This window comes from Streptopelia decaocto (genome assembly GCF_964273445.1).
Source record: "Streptopelia decaocto genome assembly, chromosome: Z".
Lineage (NCBI taxonomy): Eukaryota > Metazoa > Chordata > Aves > Columbiformes > Columbidae > Streptopelia > Streptopelia decaocto.
Genome location: NC_138657.1, coordinates 72,068,518 through 72,083,726, shown reverse-complemented (window position 1 = coordinate 72,083,726; position 15,209 = coordinate 72,068,518). Strand labels below are relative to the sequence as shown.

The 15,209-nt window shown below is 44.5% G+C and overlaps 1 protein-coding gene across 7 annotated transcripts in view; it reads left to right on the top strand.

Moving 5' to 3' along the window:
- Positions 1-15,209, top strand: part of LOC309450982 (protein unc-13 homolog B) — a 225,342-nt gene that overhangs the window by 24,969 nt on the left and 185,164 nt on the right. For 6 of the 7 annotated variants that reach the window (XM_082074279.1, XM_082074280.1, XM_082074278.1 and 3 more), the window contains exons 2-5: positions 3,641-3,670; positions 5,916-6,015; positions 10,957-11,074; positions 12,013-12,136. In XM_082074279.1, the coding sequence (XP_081930405.1) occupies positions 3,641-3,670; positions 5,916-6,015; positions 10,957-11,074; positions 12,013-12,136 (372 nt within the window). Of the gene's footprint in view, positions 1-3,640; positions 3,671-5,915; positions 6,016-10,956; positions 11,075-12,012; positions 12,137-14,692; positions 14,780-15,209 lie in introns of those variants that run through there. The other variant, XM_082074281.1, reaches the window with a different exon arrangement.

Sequence of the window (15,209 nt, the reverse complement as noted above, 5' to 3'; positions counted from 1 at the left end):
CTTTCCTTTCTGATTTTTCTATTGTTTTCATTCCCTGTCTGTCACCCTCACTGTAGAGTGTTGCTGTGGAGTAGAAGGATTACAGCTCAGCACAGTCCAATGTTTACCTCTAGATGACTGGACTTTCTATGCTACTCAGTTTGCTGAGAGAAGCCATTTGAAACCAAGTGGAATTTATGATTTCTGGGTAGTTTAAAAATCCGGCTTCCCCAGAGCCTAGAGGTGTCTGTGGGATAAACGGGAACAAATCTCTCTGTGCCACTCTGTGGCAATACAGAAGCAACTGTATCTGCAAAACCTGGTGTTGCTGAGAGCTCTAGAGGACGGTTTCCATTTGTGGTACAGATTTTATTCTGCAAAATGTACCATTCCATATGGCTTCATTTCAGCATGCCATCCTCCTGCCATCGAGTAGCAAACAGTTTTCGGGCTTTGTTGCAACACAGCATGTTAATGTGTCAGGCTTCCTCACCACTTGGTTACTCATTTGTGTCTTTCCTTGGGCACTTGGCATACAGGAGCTCTAAGCAGACGGAACGAGCAGGTGTGGGCACAAAAGTTTCCCCGGGAAGCTGACCTTGTTGTCCCTTGCCATGGTCGGTCGGCAGCAGCATGGTGCACGTCGTTCTCTGTGTCACAGCCGAGCCGTGAAGTCCCGCGGCTGATGAACTGGCTCTTGGCAGCGTCTGATGGCTCGCTCGATTTTTTTCAGCTCCTAGACGCTCACCTTTTTGTATGGGCAACCCACTGGTTTCGCAGCCAGTCCTGGTCCTGAGATGTTACGGGAGCTGTGCTTTTGCAATGATTTTTACACACTCCTAGCAAGTGCTTTGCAGTGAGCTAACAGAATAAAACCACGTTTGAGTCACCTTTCACAGTATCACAGTTTCACAGTATGTTTGGGATTGGAAGGGACCTCAGAAGATCATCCAGTCCAATCCCCCTGCTGGAGCAGGAACGACTAGGTGAGGTCGCACAGGAACATGTCCAGGCGGGTTTTCAATGTCTGCAGAGAAGGAGACTCCACAACCTCCCTGGGCAGCCTGTTCCAGTGTCCGTCACCCTTACTGAGAAGAAATTTTTTCTCAAATCTAAGTGGAACCTCTTGTGTTCCAGCTTGATCCCATTACCACTTGTCCTATCATTGTTTGCCACCGAGAAGAGCCTGGCTCCATCCTCGTGGCACTCACCCTTTATATATTTATAAACATTAATAAGGTCACCCCTCAGTCTCCTCTTCTCCAAACTAAAGAGCCCCAGCTCCCTCAGCCTTTCCTCATACGGGAGATGCTCCACTCCCTTCATCATCTTCGTTGCTCTGCGCTGGACTCTCTCCAGCAGTTCCCTGTCCTTCTGGAACTGAGGGGCCAGAACTGGACACAATATTCCAGATGTGGTCTCACCAGGGTGGAGTAGAGGGAAAGGAGAACCTCTCTCGATCTACAAACCACCCCGCTTGTAATACACCCCAGGTACCATTGGCCTTCCTGGCCACAAGGGCACAGTGCTGGCTCATGGTAACTTCTTGGATGCGCCGTGTAAACTTGCAGATAGAGCGAAAGAGTTACTGGTGACATGAATCCCAGCTTTGCAATCCAGCTCTTGTTTATAAGCCCTGCTTCCACAGCTGGAAGTGTAATTTATTTCATGTGGGTTGTCTAGGGGCATGGGGTTTGTTCCTGGTAGGTACTTAAGATACAAGACTTCATTTTTGTTATGTGGGTCTGTAGCAGGCTTGTGGTCTTCATTTAGCCTGGCTGCTGCCCCAGAATATCCCCACTGCTGTGAGCCCTGGGACAACTCTTGCTGAAGCCCCACACGAGCCCTTTTTCCAGCCAAGGCAGTGCAGGGTTTGCTGCCTTTCATCATATGAACATCTTAATATTTACAGGTTGAGACCACAATGTACAGACAACATCTGTCTCTTAGTTTGCATATCACTTGCTGCAGAGGCAGCGTCTCTGTGTCTAGGAGCCATTGGCCCACTCTGGCTGCTATTTTTTTTGTCAAAAGTAATACCAAATTTCCACACTGAGGCCGCCTCTGCTTCCCTGCTAACAGCAATGGTGCTTGTTATGAACAGAGCGAGAGACCAGTTAAAGCTTTCTATGCATCCCCTGCCCTCTTTCTCCTTTTTTCCTTCCCTCAAGCACATGACCTTGTTTCTTTGTCTCCTGCCTCTTGCAAAGGGCGGGGAGAGGGGAGGATCAGAGAGAAGCTGGTGTCTGCCCACTCCAGGGCAGTATTTCATTAAATCCCTGCTTTTGTGTGGTATCCAAAGGCACTGAGAAGGTGGGTAAGATTGCCTTGGCTGTTTCTCAGTGGTTAAACAGACTGATCGATTTGGAGATTAGAAAGGAATCTGCATCTTCAGTCAACGGGAACACTCCTCCCCCCACCCCCGTTGTGTGTTTTGCTTGCACCATTAGGTTTAGCATCAGGAATGCTTCAGACCCTGAACCTGGGAGAAAATGAACCTGGTTATTTTGGACCTAAAGGCTCGTGGGCCTTGGCAGTCTAGGTAAAAGCCACAGGTCTTCTGACTTCTGTTTGAGATGCCTCTGGCTCATACTATACCCAGTATAGCATTTCCATCATACAAACACCATACAAACACTGTAAATGCTTTCAAAAGAGAATTTCTCAAATAGCAAGGGAGTTATCCAGCATCATACCCCATTGCATCTCTCTGCATGTAAATGTGTAAGGGCTGTTGCTTTATTTTAATTTAATATTTAAATGTTCTAGGACATTTCTCTTGGGAGTTAAACTCTATGACACTTCCTTAAGTGTTGGGTGCTCTGTTTTCTGGAGGAAACTTCACTATGCTAATTTCAAAAATTTTCATTTCACAGGTGTATCTTGCTTCCTATGTAGTTAAATATGTTTTTTTCTTAGTGTTAGTTTTCCACTGGGAAAACTAGCTGAAGCCTAGAAATGTCTTCTCTTAGTGCTTACACTTAGCAACACCAGTGAGGATATGAGCTTGCAAAAGAGAAGTATGAACAAGATCTCCCCTAGGTAGACATAGACCTTCTCTAACTGGTAAGATAAAAGCCAGTGCTGTTTTTGATAAATAATGTCCTGAAATTAAATTAACAGAGGAGAACTTGGAAAAGTGACATTTGAGTTTAGACTGCTGCTTGTTTGGCATAGCAGGTTAATTTGATTTACAGATGTCATACTGCAGAGCTGCTATCCAGGCTTGATTATTTTCCAGTTGTGGTTGAAAGTCTGCTCTGCACTGTTGAGGAGAAATTCTTCATTTTTAAATACATGTTTGTTCTAGAGTGTCTATAACTTAAGTGAGATGCCATGAAATGACATCTTGCTCAGCATCAGTGACTTCTGGTTGCAAAGGACTGGTTTTGAAATTGCTTTGCATTAGCCATGTCACATTGTTTTCCAAATATTAATCCTAGGATTATTTTTTTTTATGTACATTGATTTAGAAAAGTGAGAGGGACTACAGAAGCAGTTTTGCCTCCGTATCTGTTAAACTGCTGAAAAGAGTGCAGGTTTCCAGCCACCAGGCCTCTACTGCAGATGCTGTCCAAGTAATGCAATAATGCTCTGTGACATTCTGACTCAAACTGTAGCAGGACAAAATCACTAACACTTTTTTTTTTTCTCTTTACAGTAAAAAAAGCTAAACTCCAAGGACCACCAGGTAAGCCATGCTCTACTGCATAGCAGTGGTGACACTTGCCCTCTTACTCCTGCTCATGCTGCTCCCTCTGGTTTCTATCTACCTCCTCTCTGCTCCTCCGTGTTCTCCTTAGCAGGGACAAATGCTGTCCTGAGAGTCCAGGCAGCCTGAGTTTCTAGGAAGCTTGAGGATGTGAGCTGGTGTCACAGTGCTGGGAATCGTCTACCTGCTCAACTGGACAGGTGATGGGTGAGGACAGATGTTCCTTTACTGTCACCAGTTCCTACCCCACCCTGCCCTTTCCTCTCATTCCTCCTCTGTCGCTGTTAAAAACAGGATCTGAAAATGTCCCTGGAGCAGAACTGTTGTTTGCCCGTCTGGATTTAGTACCCCCTCGATCCTGATTGAGATTGCTGGATGGTATCGCAGAAGTGATTCATTCTCTTTTGTGGCAGTCTGTAATGGCTGTGCTTGGGATTGAAATCCCATCTGCCAGGTTTTGTGTCTGCATAATGAAATAAAACCGGCTGGTGACACCCAGAATTTACAGTCAAGGCAACTATTCCACTGTGGTTCAGTAGCTAGCAAGGAATCCCTTAGCAGGTAAATATGTTTATTGAATAAAATTTGATTTACAGTTTACAAAAGAATAAGCAGTTTGCCTCTGGAATAGCACCTCTTCAAGTGTTTAGATCCAAAACAATTGCACAGCTGTATTCATGGCTTATTTGTTCAGCTTTATTCTCTTGAGATAGCTGTCCTCAGGTTATAGCTGAAAGCTTGCCAGGTCTCCTTGTCCATACTCTATGTCAGGTTAAGATCTGCATGTGCACCAACCTTGGATTTCCAGTGAAGGAAAACTGATTACCCAGACTGGAAGGGAGATAGTGTGTACTTTATCCTTTCTCTAATCAAGAAGCCTACTCACATCTGCAAAATATTTGTCCTGTAGTCTTGGTTTAACTAAACTGAAGCATATGGTTTCTCTGACAAACCCAGTGTCCCTGGAGGATGCAAGTGGTGTAGCTAGACATGGGTGAATCAGACTTCCAGTGACTCCAACTTCTTCCTGAGTTTCTGAATCATGTAGTTTCCCTTTCCTCCCTCTCTGTTAGGACATCTTAAGCTAGATGCTAGGATGTGCTCTAGTAGCCCATGGCAATGATGCATGTGAATTTTGGCAGTATTAGAATGGGCTGTGATCTAACTTATGCTGGGAATAGATGCAGCAGAACTTTGAGTGTTAGAATTTGTACGCTGCTTTCTAGCTACTTAGCATGTATCTTGTTCTAGGCTTGGTGGAATTTATAGACAGGTCGGAGGTGGTCCTTAAAAGGGAGTTCGTTCGTTCTCAGATGGTGATGTTAAAAGTTCATATGTGTCTGCTTGGCTGCTTTTGGTTTTATTAGCAAAGCGCTATGTGCAACTAGAAAAAAACAAGGCTGTCTAGTCATCTTCTTCAGATTAAAAAGAAAAGGCAAAATATCTAAACAAAGCCTGTCTTGTCAAAATGTGAATGTAATGTGGTTCTTCTAGGTCAGCAGGTTGAAGCATTACAAGTCAGTTTTAGCATCATCAGCATAATTCACTGTATTTTCCTCCTGCCCCTGACTAGTCTATGAAGTTCTCTGTGGACTCAGGAGTGGAAAATTGGGTTGGAACTACGAGAGCAGTTGGGTCAGAAGGGAAGAAATGATATGATCAATCCAACTGCTTCTCGCTTTTATGTTTTGCAAGTTTGTTTTTAGCTCTTTGTGGTCTGCATGATGGTCCCTATCCTTTGGACTGTCACTTTCTTCCTTTCATCTACATTGAGTCCACATCCCTGGAGGTGTTTAAAAGGTGTTTAGGTTCTGTTCTTAGGGAGGTGGTTTAGTGCTAGAGTTATGTTAGGTTATGTTTGAACTTGATGATCCTGAGGGTCTCTTCCAATATAAATGATTTTATGATTGTATGATTTCAGTAAGCAGCACCTTGCATACAAGGTGTCTGTATTCTTCAGGATTTTACACACTTTCTTAGTCCCTGACTTACTGCAAGTGTTTAGTTGCATGTTTTTTTTTGGTGCACGAATTTCTAAAAACCTGCGATTTTAAAATTTGATGGCAGGTGAAAAACATCTTGAACCCAGCAATGTATTCCCCTATGGGCTTCTGGTTTTGGGTCACCCTGGGTTGCAGTGTAAGGACTGAAGACTCGGAAACGTTGTGCTTATGTGATGAAAGGGTATATTGAAGAAGATAACATTTTGCCTGTTGTTCCCCAGATAAATTCAATACGTATGTGACTCTGAAAGTGCAAAATGTGAAGAGCACGACGGTAGCTGTGCGAGGTGACCAACCCTGCTGGGAACAGGACTTCATGTTGTAAGTACAGTGTTGCACAGTGACGAGGTGCTTGTGCTCGAGTCCTTTCCCAGTACTGATGCTTATGTAGAGCTGCTGTTGTGTTGTGTAAACTGCACTGCTTATATATCTGAAATGCACAAGCCTGGTGACAAACTAAATCATTTGCTTTTCTGTTGTACACACTGACGTGTGCTGAAGGAGGTGTGTGTTGGAAAATTGTCCCTGGCCACATACTGGCTGAAGTAGCCTATGTCCTTTAATAGCGCCAGGTTGCCTTGAATTCTTGTTCTTAGCCCTGTGTGTCAGGGTGCAGCGATGGCCAGCTGATCCTGCGGGGATGGGGAGCCGGGAGCAGAGTGTGGTAGGATTGCTGGTAGCGCAGCGTCCTCACCAGCCCAGTCACACAGAATCACAGAATGTCAGGGATTGGAAGGGACATCAAAAGCTCATCCAGTCCAATCCCCCTGCCGGAGCAGGAACACCCAGATGAGGTTACACAGGAAGGTGTCCAGGTGTGTTTGAATGTCTGCAGAGAAGGAGACTCCACAACCTCCCTGGGCAGCCTGTTCCAGTGTCTGTCACCCTCACTGAGAAGAAGTTTCTTCTCAAATTTAAATGTAACCTCCTGTGTTCCAGTTTGCACCCATTACCCCTTGTCCAATCATTGGCTGTCACTGAGAAGAGCCTGGCTTCATCCTTATAACACTCACCCTTTACATATTTATAAACATTAATGAGGTCACCCCTCAGTCTCTTCTTCTCCAGGCTAAAGAGCCCCAGCTCCTTCAGCCTTTCCTCATAATGGAGATGCTCTACTCCATCATCTTTGTTGCCCTGCGCTGGACTCTCTCCAGCAGTTCCCTGTCCTTCTGGAACTGAGGGGCCCAGAACTGGACACAATATTCCAGATGTGGTCTCACCAGGGCGGAGTAGAGGGGTAGGAGAACCTCTCTTGACCTTCTAACCACTCCCCTTCTAATGCACCCTTGGTACCATTGGCCTTCCTGGCCATAAGGGCCCAGTGCTGGCTCATGGTCATCCTGCTGCCCACCAGGACCCCCAGGTCCCTTTCCCCTACACTGCTCTCTAATAGGCCATTCCCCAATTTATATATAGTCGCACAGTACTGGTGTCTGGTAAAGATAATCAGCGTCAGACACAGCCCAGCAATTGCCGATGAGGTCCATAGTGATGAGGCAAGTCTGAGGTTGAGCTGGGAAGTTGGTTTGTGGGTTGTGTCTGGGTTGATGTGGTCTGTGGCTAGGCTTCAGCACGGCTGCAGCAAAACTGGAGATGAGCACACCTAGAACAGAGTTTAAGCAAGAACTGAAGGCCAGTAGCTGAGCTTAACTGGAGCTCCTGTGCCATAGGAAGAGGGTGTGGGTGGAGGCCACTGGTGTGAGGGTGGTCAGGGCAATTAAAGGCTGTTGTTAGTGCACTCAGGGTCTCAACACTGTGGTCCTGGTTAGCTTGGTGTGGGAGCTGCTCTCGTGTGTTGTTTTCTGCCGTTGGCCTGGTGCCCACAAATGTGTTTTCCAGGTGCCCTACTGCAGCTTGAGGGGCTGCCAGTCCCTGCCATGAGCAGCAGAACCAGTTCCAGCTCTCCCGGGGTTTCTGGTGCAGTTGGCACCTCTGATTTGCTCTGGTCCTCATAATCCTGACACACAGCCAGGGATTTCCCAGTATCTTTTAGAATGGTGGGGTTTTTTTGCTGGTGGATGAATGTTTCATTGATACATTGCATCTGCTTCTGTTTTTATAGCTTTGTAAGACAAAATGGACTAAATGTACTAAATCCTGGACTCTGCTTTTCTCTGAGCTTGGTGTAGACACTGCTATTTGGGGAAGATGATGTTTCATTCATCTTGTGGACTCAAAGCTACTGCTGCTGGTTTTGAGTGAGACTGAGGTGTTTACATAGCAGAAGACCCACATGAGATTTTTTGAGTATGTTTCCCAATCCAGCAGCAGGTGGTTCTCCTCTGCTGAAAGTGGGAAGCTTTTGCCTCTGGCTGAGGAGTTCACCTGGGTCAGTGCAGTGTTGCCATCATTCCTGTGCTCCCAACTCCCTTTTTGTTTGTGTGACACACTGCTTTTGCAGCAGCACGTGAGGTGTGTGCTGCTGTGCAGAGTGTGGAGACCCCCTCTTGTTATCTGGTGAAACATGATGAAACACACATCTGGTGTGCTCCTGAATGCCACCATCTATCACTGACGTAAACCATGCAAGACTGGGGTTAGGTTGTGGCAGGGAATGGTACCTGTCTGCCAAATCACATGCCTGTGCTGTACTCAGACTACTAACTAATTCTTCAGGTGATTTGTGTTCGACCTGTGGACAAGAATTAGCTTTAAACATGGCCAGCTACGGAGGAGGCTACTCACCAGTGATTTAAGGACGGCACTTGTGTGGGGTGATGGCTCTCACGATTGCTCCTCCTTCTTCCCCTCACACAGCTCCTGGAACTGCTCTGCAGTATCAGCTGGGAGCTTGGCTAGCCTGCTGTAAGGTCACTGTGCTGCTCTGTAATTAGTTGCTAGGCGATATGAAAGCAGAATATTAGCTGAACTACCTCACCATTATTGTCTCTGCTTTAGCCAGGCAACAGCACAGTTGTTCTGATGTTTCTTTACAACAAAAATGTTACACATGGCAGGAAACGTGTTTTGAATGATCCTGCATACATTAAGCTGTCCCAGGAGGATTAGCACTGATATTCCAATACTACTATTCACTGACTTGCTCTTTTTCTTTCTGGAGTTGGCAAAGGCTTTTGAACACAGTAGTTTGTCTCTGAGGAAAGGATGCTTTTACTGTGTTTTTGTTTACATTTTTATGGAGTATAATAGAAGAGTAGACCACAACCAAGAAAACGTTTTCTATCTATGTTTGTTGTTTTTTGTGTCCAAACTCCTTGTGAGATATAACACCTCAGAATTTGGCACTGTGGAGATTTTTGAGATTTGCTTATTTACCAAACCAATAAAGTACTTTAATGTTGTCTTTGTGGACATCTTCTAATTTTGCAGCTGCTTTAAAAGGACGTGAGTATTTGCATCAAGCACCACTTGAAAGTGCAAACTGATGTCTAGAGCATGATGATTGAATTGCTGTTGAAGTTATTTAGAAACGTCTTTCATTTACATTCTGTGTGTGTGTGGAATGGGAGGGACACTGAATTCCCGTCTCAGCTCTTTTGTTCTTCAAAGCTATTCTGCATCTAACCAGAAGGTGGAGAAAGGGAGACACAAAGACAGTCAAAGCCACTGTACTGAAAATCTTTTTATTATTCTTATCTGGTGACCTGTCCGATGGAGTTCCATACAGAAGCCTGTTGGGTGTCTTATGATCAATATCCTGCTCTGTCAATGTATGTTGAAGCAAGGAATGTGGTTTTACAGTGTGCCTGAAAATATGCTGTTGCTTCCTCCCTTCCCTTTCTGGCCTCACACTAATCCAGCCTGCAAAAAATAAGTAATTTCTATTGTTATTGCAAGTTTGTGCAATCAGATAAATACCATCTTGCAAGAGGCAAGCAGTGGAAGGGCTGTGCACTGATGGTGCTGGTGGATAGTTGTCAGCTTGTCTGTATTGAGTAGCCATATCCAAACACAAAGCCAGAGACTCAAGTGCAACATGCGAGCAGTAAACTCATAATAAGCCTGTGTAACAGCTTTATTTTGTACTATGTAGACTGAGTCACCTGATACTGGACACCCCTGACTTCAGCTCCTGTGTTCTTAAACAACAACAGAAGTATTTAGGTTTGAAATATATATTAATGTGCTTTGCTGTAGCTGTAGGGTTTGTCTGGAACCTTGTGGATACAATATTCTCTTTTAAATTTGTAAGAAGTCTTTGGAGCAAAGCTCATATAGGTGCCATGGTGGCAGTCTGTAGAAATTAGGAACCAATGTGCTTTTGTATTCCCTTGAGAAACTTAACGTGGATTGCATTTGGACAGTGGGCAGCAGCACCGTGTGTCCACGATGCCTGCTTTTGGGGATTATCAGTTGCACTTAGGGGCAAGTCCCGAGCTCAAAGAAGTAGGAACAACAGCCTTTCTTCATAACAAGCAAGACAGTTGTGTGTCAACAGACAGCTCAGGATTTTCCTCCACTTTGTTGTTTTTACCGGCATTCAGGCTGTGCTTGTGTTATGCTGTTCTGAAGCAGGCATGTTATAAACCGACATGAAAAAATGAGGCATAAAAAGCTGTGAAGCATTGGGAAGAAGTGTATTTGAGATTCATCCTGTTCTTACAGAGAGGGAAGATATTCATTCAGACCTTCAGATAAGTATTTCCAAGAACTTGGCACTAAGTCATGTGGCTGCGTTGCCGCTTGCTGCCAGAGATTTGCATGGCTCAGAGCCTTGCAGTGTCATACAGAGGAAGAAGATGGTGCTGGAGCAGAAGCTGGTGCAATGCGGCCCTGAGCCATAGGTAGTGCTGCTGATGCAGCTGTGCTGTTTTCGGGACTGTGACTTTTGGCATGAGGCAGCTCCACTCGCAGGTAAGTATTGGCATGTTTGGACCTGCAAGGGTACACTTGTGTCACGGTGCTGCCAAGGGAAAAGAGATGCCTGCTTTGTTAGAAATGGGGCGCCTGATGAGAAAGAACAGCACACCTCTAGGTTTTGGCCCAAGATACACTTCCTCCTCCTGTGTACATAGCTGCAGAGAAGTTCCGGACTAGCAGTCGATGCATGAAATAGTTCAGGGTTTTTGTTTGCAATCTTTCGGTAGTTAGTGTTAAACTGAGAAATCAGTCTTTAGAAACCAGTGTTCCCTGTGAGCATGAGTCGCCACAACCACACACTTCTAGAAGCTCTCTGTAGCTTGACACAGCTGTGTGGAAAGAGTTCACTGGTATAATCATGGCAATGCAGAACAAAAAGCAGAATTAGGTCGTATTCTGCTTTTTTCTTACCCGTGCTGCCGTTTTCTTTTCTTGCAGTGAGATCAGTCGGCTGGACCTGGGCCTAATTGTTGAAGTATGGAACAAAGGACTGATCTGGGACACGCTGGTTGGGACCGTGTGGATTGCTCTGAAGGCCATTCACCAATCTGATGAGGTTAAGCTGACACAGACGCTTTATTTTGACAGCTCCAATTTTGGTCGTTAATGTGTTAGAATTCTGGCCTGGTGCAGCCCAGGACTGTGCTTCTCAGAAGAATTTCCACTTGCAGAGTCAGGGAGGCTGGGTGAGAGGAGAGGGCTGTTGGCATCGCTTTTTAAAATTTTTTTTCTTTTTAAGGTGGCTACCAATAATGAGACCAAAACTGAGCTTAAGTAGGGGTCTTTGGTCTCATTTCACTCATGTGGACTCAAAAAACAGGGCGTAATCTGTTAAGGAATGCATATAACTGACAAGTACTTGAATTCTTAAGGACTGAATGCTTAGTCTGATGCTCAAATTTCTATGACCTCCCACTAAATACAGAGGGTGCCCTGATAATAGACAAGCTGGACTTTGAGGTAGGCCCAGAGCATGTCTACATCATCTTAAAGCTTCTGGGTGCAGTCTTAGAGGGTGTCTAGTTGTGCTGATATGAATTGAAAAAAGTAGGAAATGGGATGTGCTAATGTCTGTAACTGCCCTAACTACTGTATTTGGCAGTTCTTGCAGCTAAGCAGGACATGCGTGGTTTTTTACCTGAGATTTCAGGGCTTTTTTTTTTTTTTAAGATTATTGAATTTGAGCAGAGAGAGAGGGGTTATATTTTCTGTGTGTCCATGATGTCCACCTGGTGCTGTCCAGGCTCCTTGGTCTGAGAAGGCAGCAGTTCTGCGAGGAGGTGCTTGCTGCTTGTCTTGGTAAAGGCCTTTGAGATTTGGAAGAAAAGCTGCCATCATGTGATGAACAGATGTTATTTGGTGTTAAAACGGGGTACCACGTCTTGATAATACTCTAAGGCTCTTCCTGGAGTCTTTAGTCATAGAAAACGTGTGTGAGTTGCTGCATGAGGACCTGCCAGACTTGAAACTTAAACTATGGCTTGTGATTCACAGGAGGGTCCTGGGGAGTGGTCGACGCTGGAGGCAGAAGTTGTAATGAAACATGATGAAATCTGTGGAACCAAAAACCCTACTCCTCATAAAATTCTGCTGGACACAAGATTTGAATTACCTTTTGGTGAGTGCATTTCAATAACTTAGCCAGGACACCGACAGTGGAGAGAAAGTGTTTGGGAGCAACTTCAGATTTATAGTTGAGTTGTGCTCATTCACAGTTCAGCCAAAATAGTTCAGTGCAAATTAAAAAGCTGATGTTCATTTCTTGTTTGGCTTCTTTCTAACAAGAGCAGAATAAATAAGGAAGATTTGGTGATCTCAGAGTGCTGGAATGTTTAGACTAGCAGCAGCTTAAGAAACTATTAATACTATTTCAAGATTGTTCAGACACTTTGTTCCTGAGCAGGGAACATTCACTTCTTTGTATCTAAACAAATTTGGCTCTAGAAGAGGTCAGGTGTGTTGTTAGAGATGTTTTGTGGTAGGTACACTTAAACCCTGTTAGGAGCTTGCAGTTTGGTTAGTGAAACATTAATGCTCAATGCTTCTGAACACTGATTTACACTGAATTACTTGTGGTTGAAAAGTACAGAATGTGGAAAAGTAGCTAACTGTAGCAAACCCATCCCGAGTGAAGTTGTGTGTGATTTTTTTTTTTTTTTTTTAAATTTTACTTAAATCTAAATAAACAAACCCAAACAAATGAACAGCCCCCCAAAAGGCGTTAACCAGAATACATCCAAGGCTTACGTATCTTCTCTTTCCAACTCTTAGCTGACTCTTGGGATCAAGAAGAAAGCGGGACTCGTGGTATTTTGTTTTTCTGCAGTGGGTGTTGAAGTGTTTCAAAGTTACGTCATTGCAGTGCTCCTCTCCCTCTACCTGTTGCTTGTTTTTTGCTGCCAAGCCCCTGACAGTGTGAGCATTTTGTATCACGCTCTCGGTACTGGTGGAGCATTTGTGCACCCACTGGCATTTGGCCAGCGACTGCCAGGATCGCCCATCTGTTGTGGGAAAAAGTTAGGTCATCCATTAGTCTCCTACTCCCCTTCCTGGTGCAAGGGCAGATGTAGGCTTTGGCCCTGCAGCACTAAAATCAAATAATATTGTATTTTGTGCTGAGGGAGCTAAGCTGGGTACACAGTTTTGAGTGCACAGTTGGCTAGATGGTGCAATTTGGGGTGAGCGCGGTGTTTTGTAGGTATAATGGGCACTGCTATTTATCTACAGTGCTGTGTGTAAAGGGGAAAATGTAACTGGTAACCAAGCTGCCTATTGTGGGGCTGGAGCCATCCCCCTTCCTCATGAAAACGTTGTGGCGATTCACTGTTACTGTCACCCTGTCAGCGGGAAGTTTATTACTGAAATCGCTTGTTATGTAAGAAGAGGAACAAACTTGCTTGATTTCCTTGTAGGGTGAAACTTTGGTTCTTTGGGGCAAGTGTGTGGGTTTCTGGGAGGGAGAGAACACAGGGTACATGGCTGAAGGCAAAGCTTGTAGCCCCAGCCTTCTCATATGAGTTCATTCTAACATTGTTGCTTGCAAAACTGTCTGCTTTAAAAGAAAATTAAGTTCTGATCTCTTCCCATCTATTCAGAGAGTACCCAAAAGAGAATTTACTTTCTTCTGCAATTTATGTTATGGACAGCATTACATTTTGTGATTTATTAGTTTTTTTTAAGTATAGAAAAACAGGCTTCATGTAAACCATTTTGTGTTAGAGCATCTACATTTAACAAATAAAAAATGTGAGCTAGTAGTGTGTTTTCTCCCTACTCCTGTCTTCGAAACAAAAGACTCTTTTTTGTTTGTTTTATTTTTTACACTACTGTTTTAAAATGTGTGATGCTCCATAGAACATGGAATTCTGAGAAGTAGGATTTAATGCAGAAAACTAAAACCATTAAATAACAAGCTTTTTGTGACTCTTCTATTTTTAGTTGATCACTTAAAGCACATCTATTGCTTATTGCTTTTCTTACATGCCAAATACTGAAATAACAGGAATTTCACACTGCTGTATTGAAAGATTTTTATTTTAGAGTGTGAAAAGTTGTCTGTCTGTCCAGTGTTTCCAGGAAAACAAGGATGCATCAGTTAGCTCGGTCAAGGCTTCTGCTGCACTTCACTTGAAGAGTGTTGCGGATTTCCTTGTATCTTCTCCATTTTCAGTCTGCTGTGGCAAAGTCAGAAGAAGGCTGAGAGGTAGTAGGCACTAAGAGTGTGGGGTATTTCTCTAGAGGATAGTACCTACCCATGTCACCTTCTCCAGTGGTGCTTCCCTTCACACGGTGACTGGACATCTGCCACCAGGATAGAGGGGAAGGACCCTGCAAGTTGCATTAGTCTCGGTCTCCCTGCCCTTGAGCTGCTGTGAGGCTCGGAGGGACGCATGGAGGTGGCTCTGATCACAGCCCTGCCTCTGCATCTCTCCTGATGGGTGTGGAAGTTGATTTCCCTCTAAGAGGGAGGTTGCAGTATGGAAGCGTAGTGCCCCACGTGTGGTGTCACACGAGCTGGGAACTGCTGCTTTAAACCTACACTGATAACTACACGGATCATTGATCTGCTGTGGAAGTTCTTAAGTCTGCAACTCTGTTGCTGTAGATGTAACATTTCAATAACGGCATGTTTGCAGGGACACTTAGGAGTGTTGTGTATCACGTTTTGTTTCCCAGGTGAAGATCTCCTGGCTATTGTAGATACATGACAACCAGAGCGGGATGTCTGCACACGTGCAGCTTGTGCTGCTTTCCAAATCTGGTAAAAAACAGCTGTCTGGGATAGCAGTTCTAAGGAAATAGTGTGTTATTCTGTTTGGATGTGCTGCTTCTATCACTTCTGACTGCTCTGTTTCATTTAGGTCAGGTGATGCACACAGATGCCTAAGAGATAATAAATAAATAACGAAACCCAACAAGGCTGAAGTCCTTGGTGTAAAACATGGCTGTATATGTAAAGAGATTTAGAAACTGATTCGTTATTTGCACGATGTTTATCCTGGATTAGTTTGCTGCTTCTGCTTCCACCTGATATATCCAGGATTCTTCCTCCCTGGTATGTCTTCTCCTGGCACTCTGAGTACTGGCAGGAGCTAAAGCTGAAATAAATGCAGAATGTGCTGATGCTGCTAGTGGTAGTACGTGATGAAGGCAACTTAAGAGGTTTGCATGTTGTTGTTATTGTGTTGTGC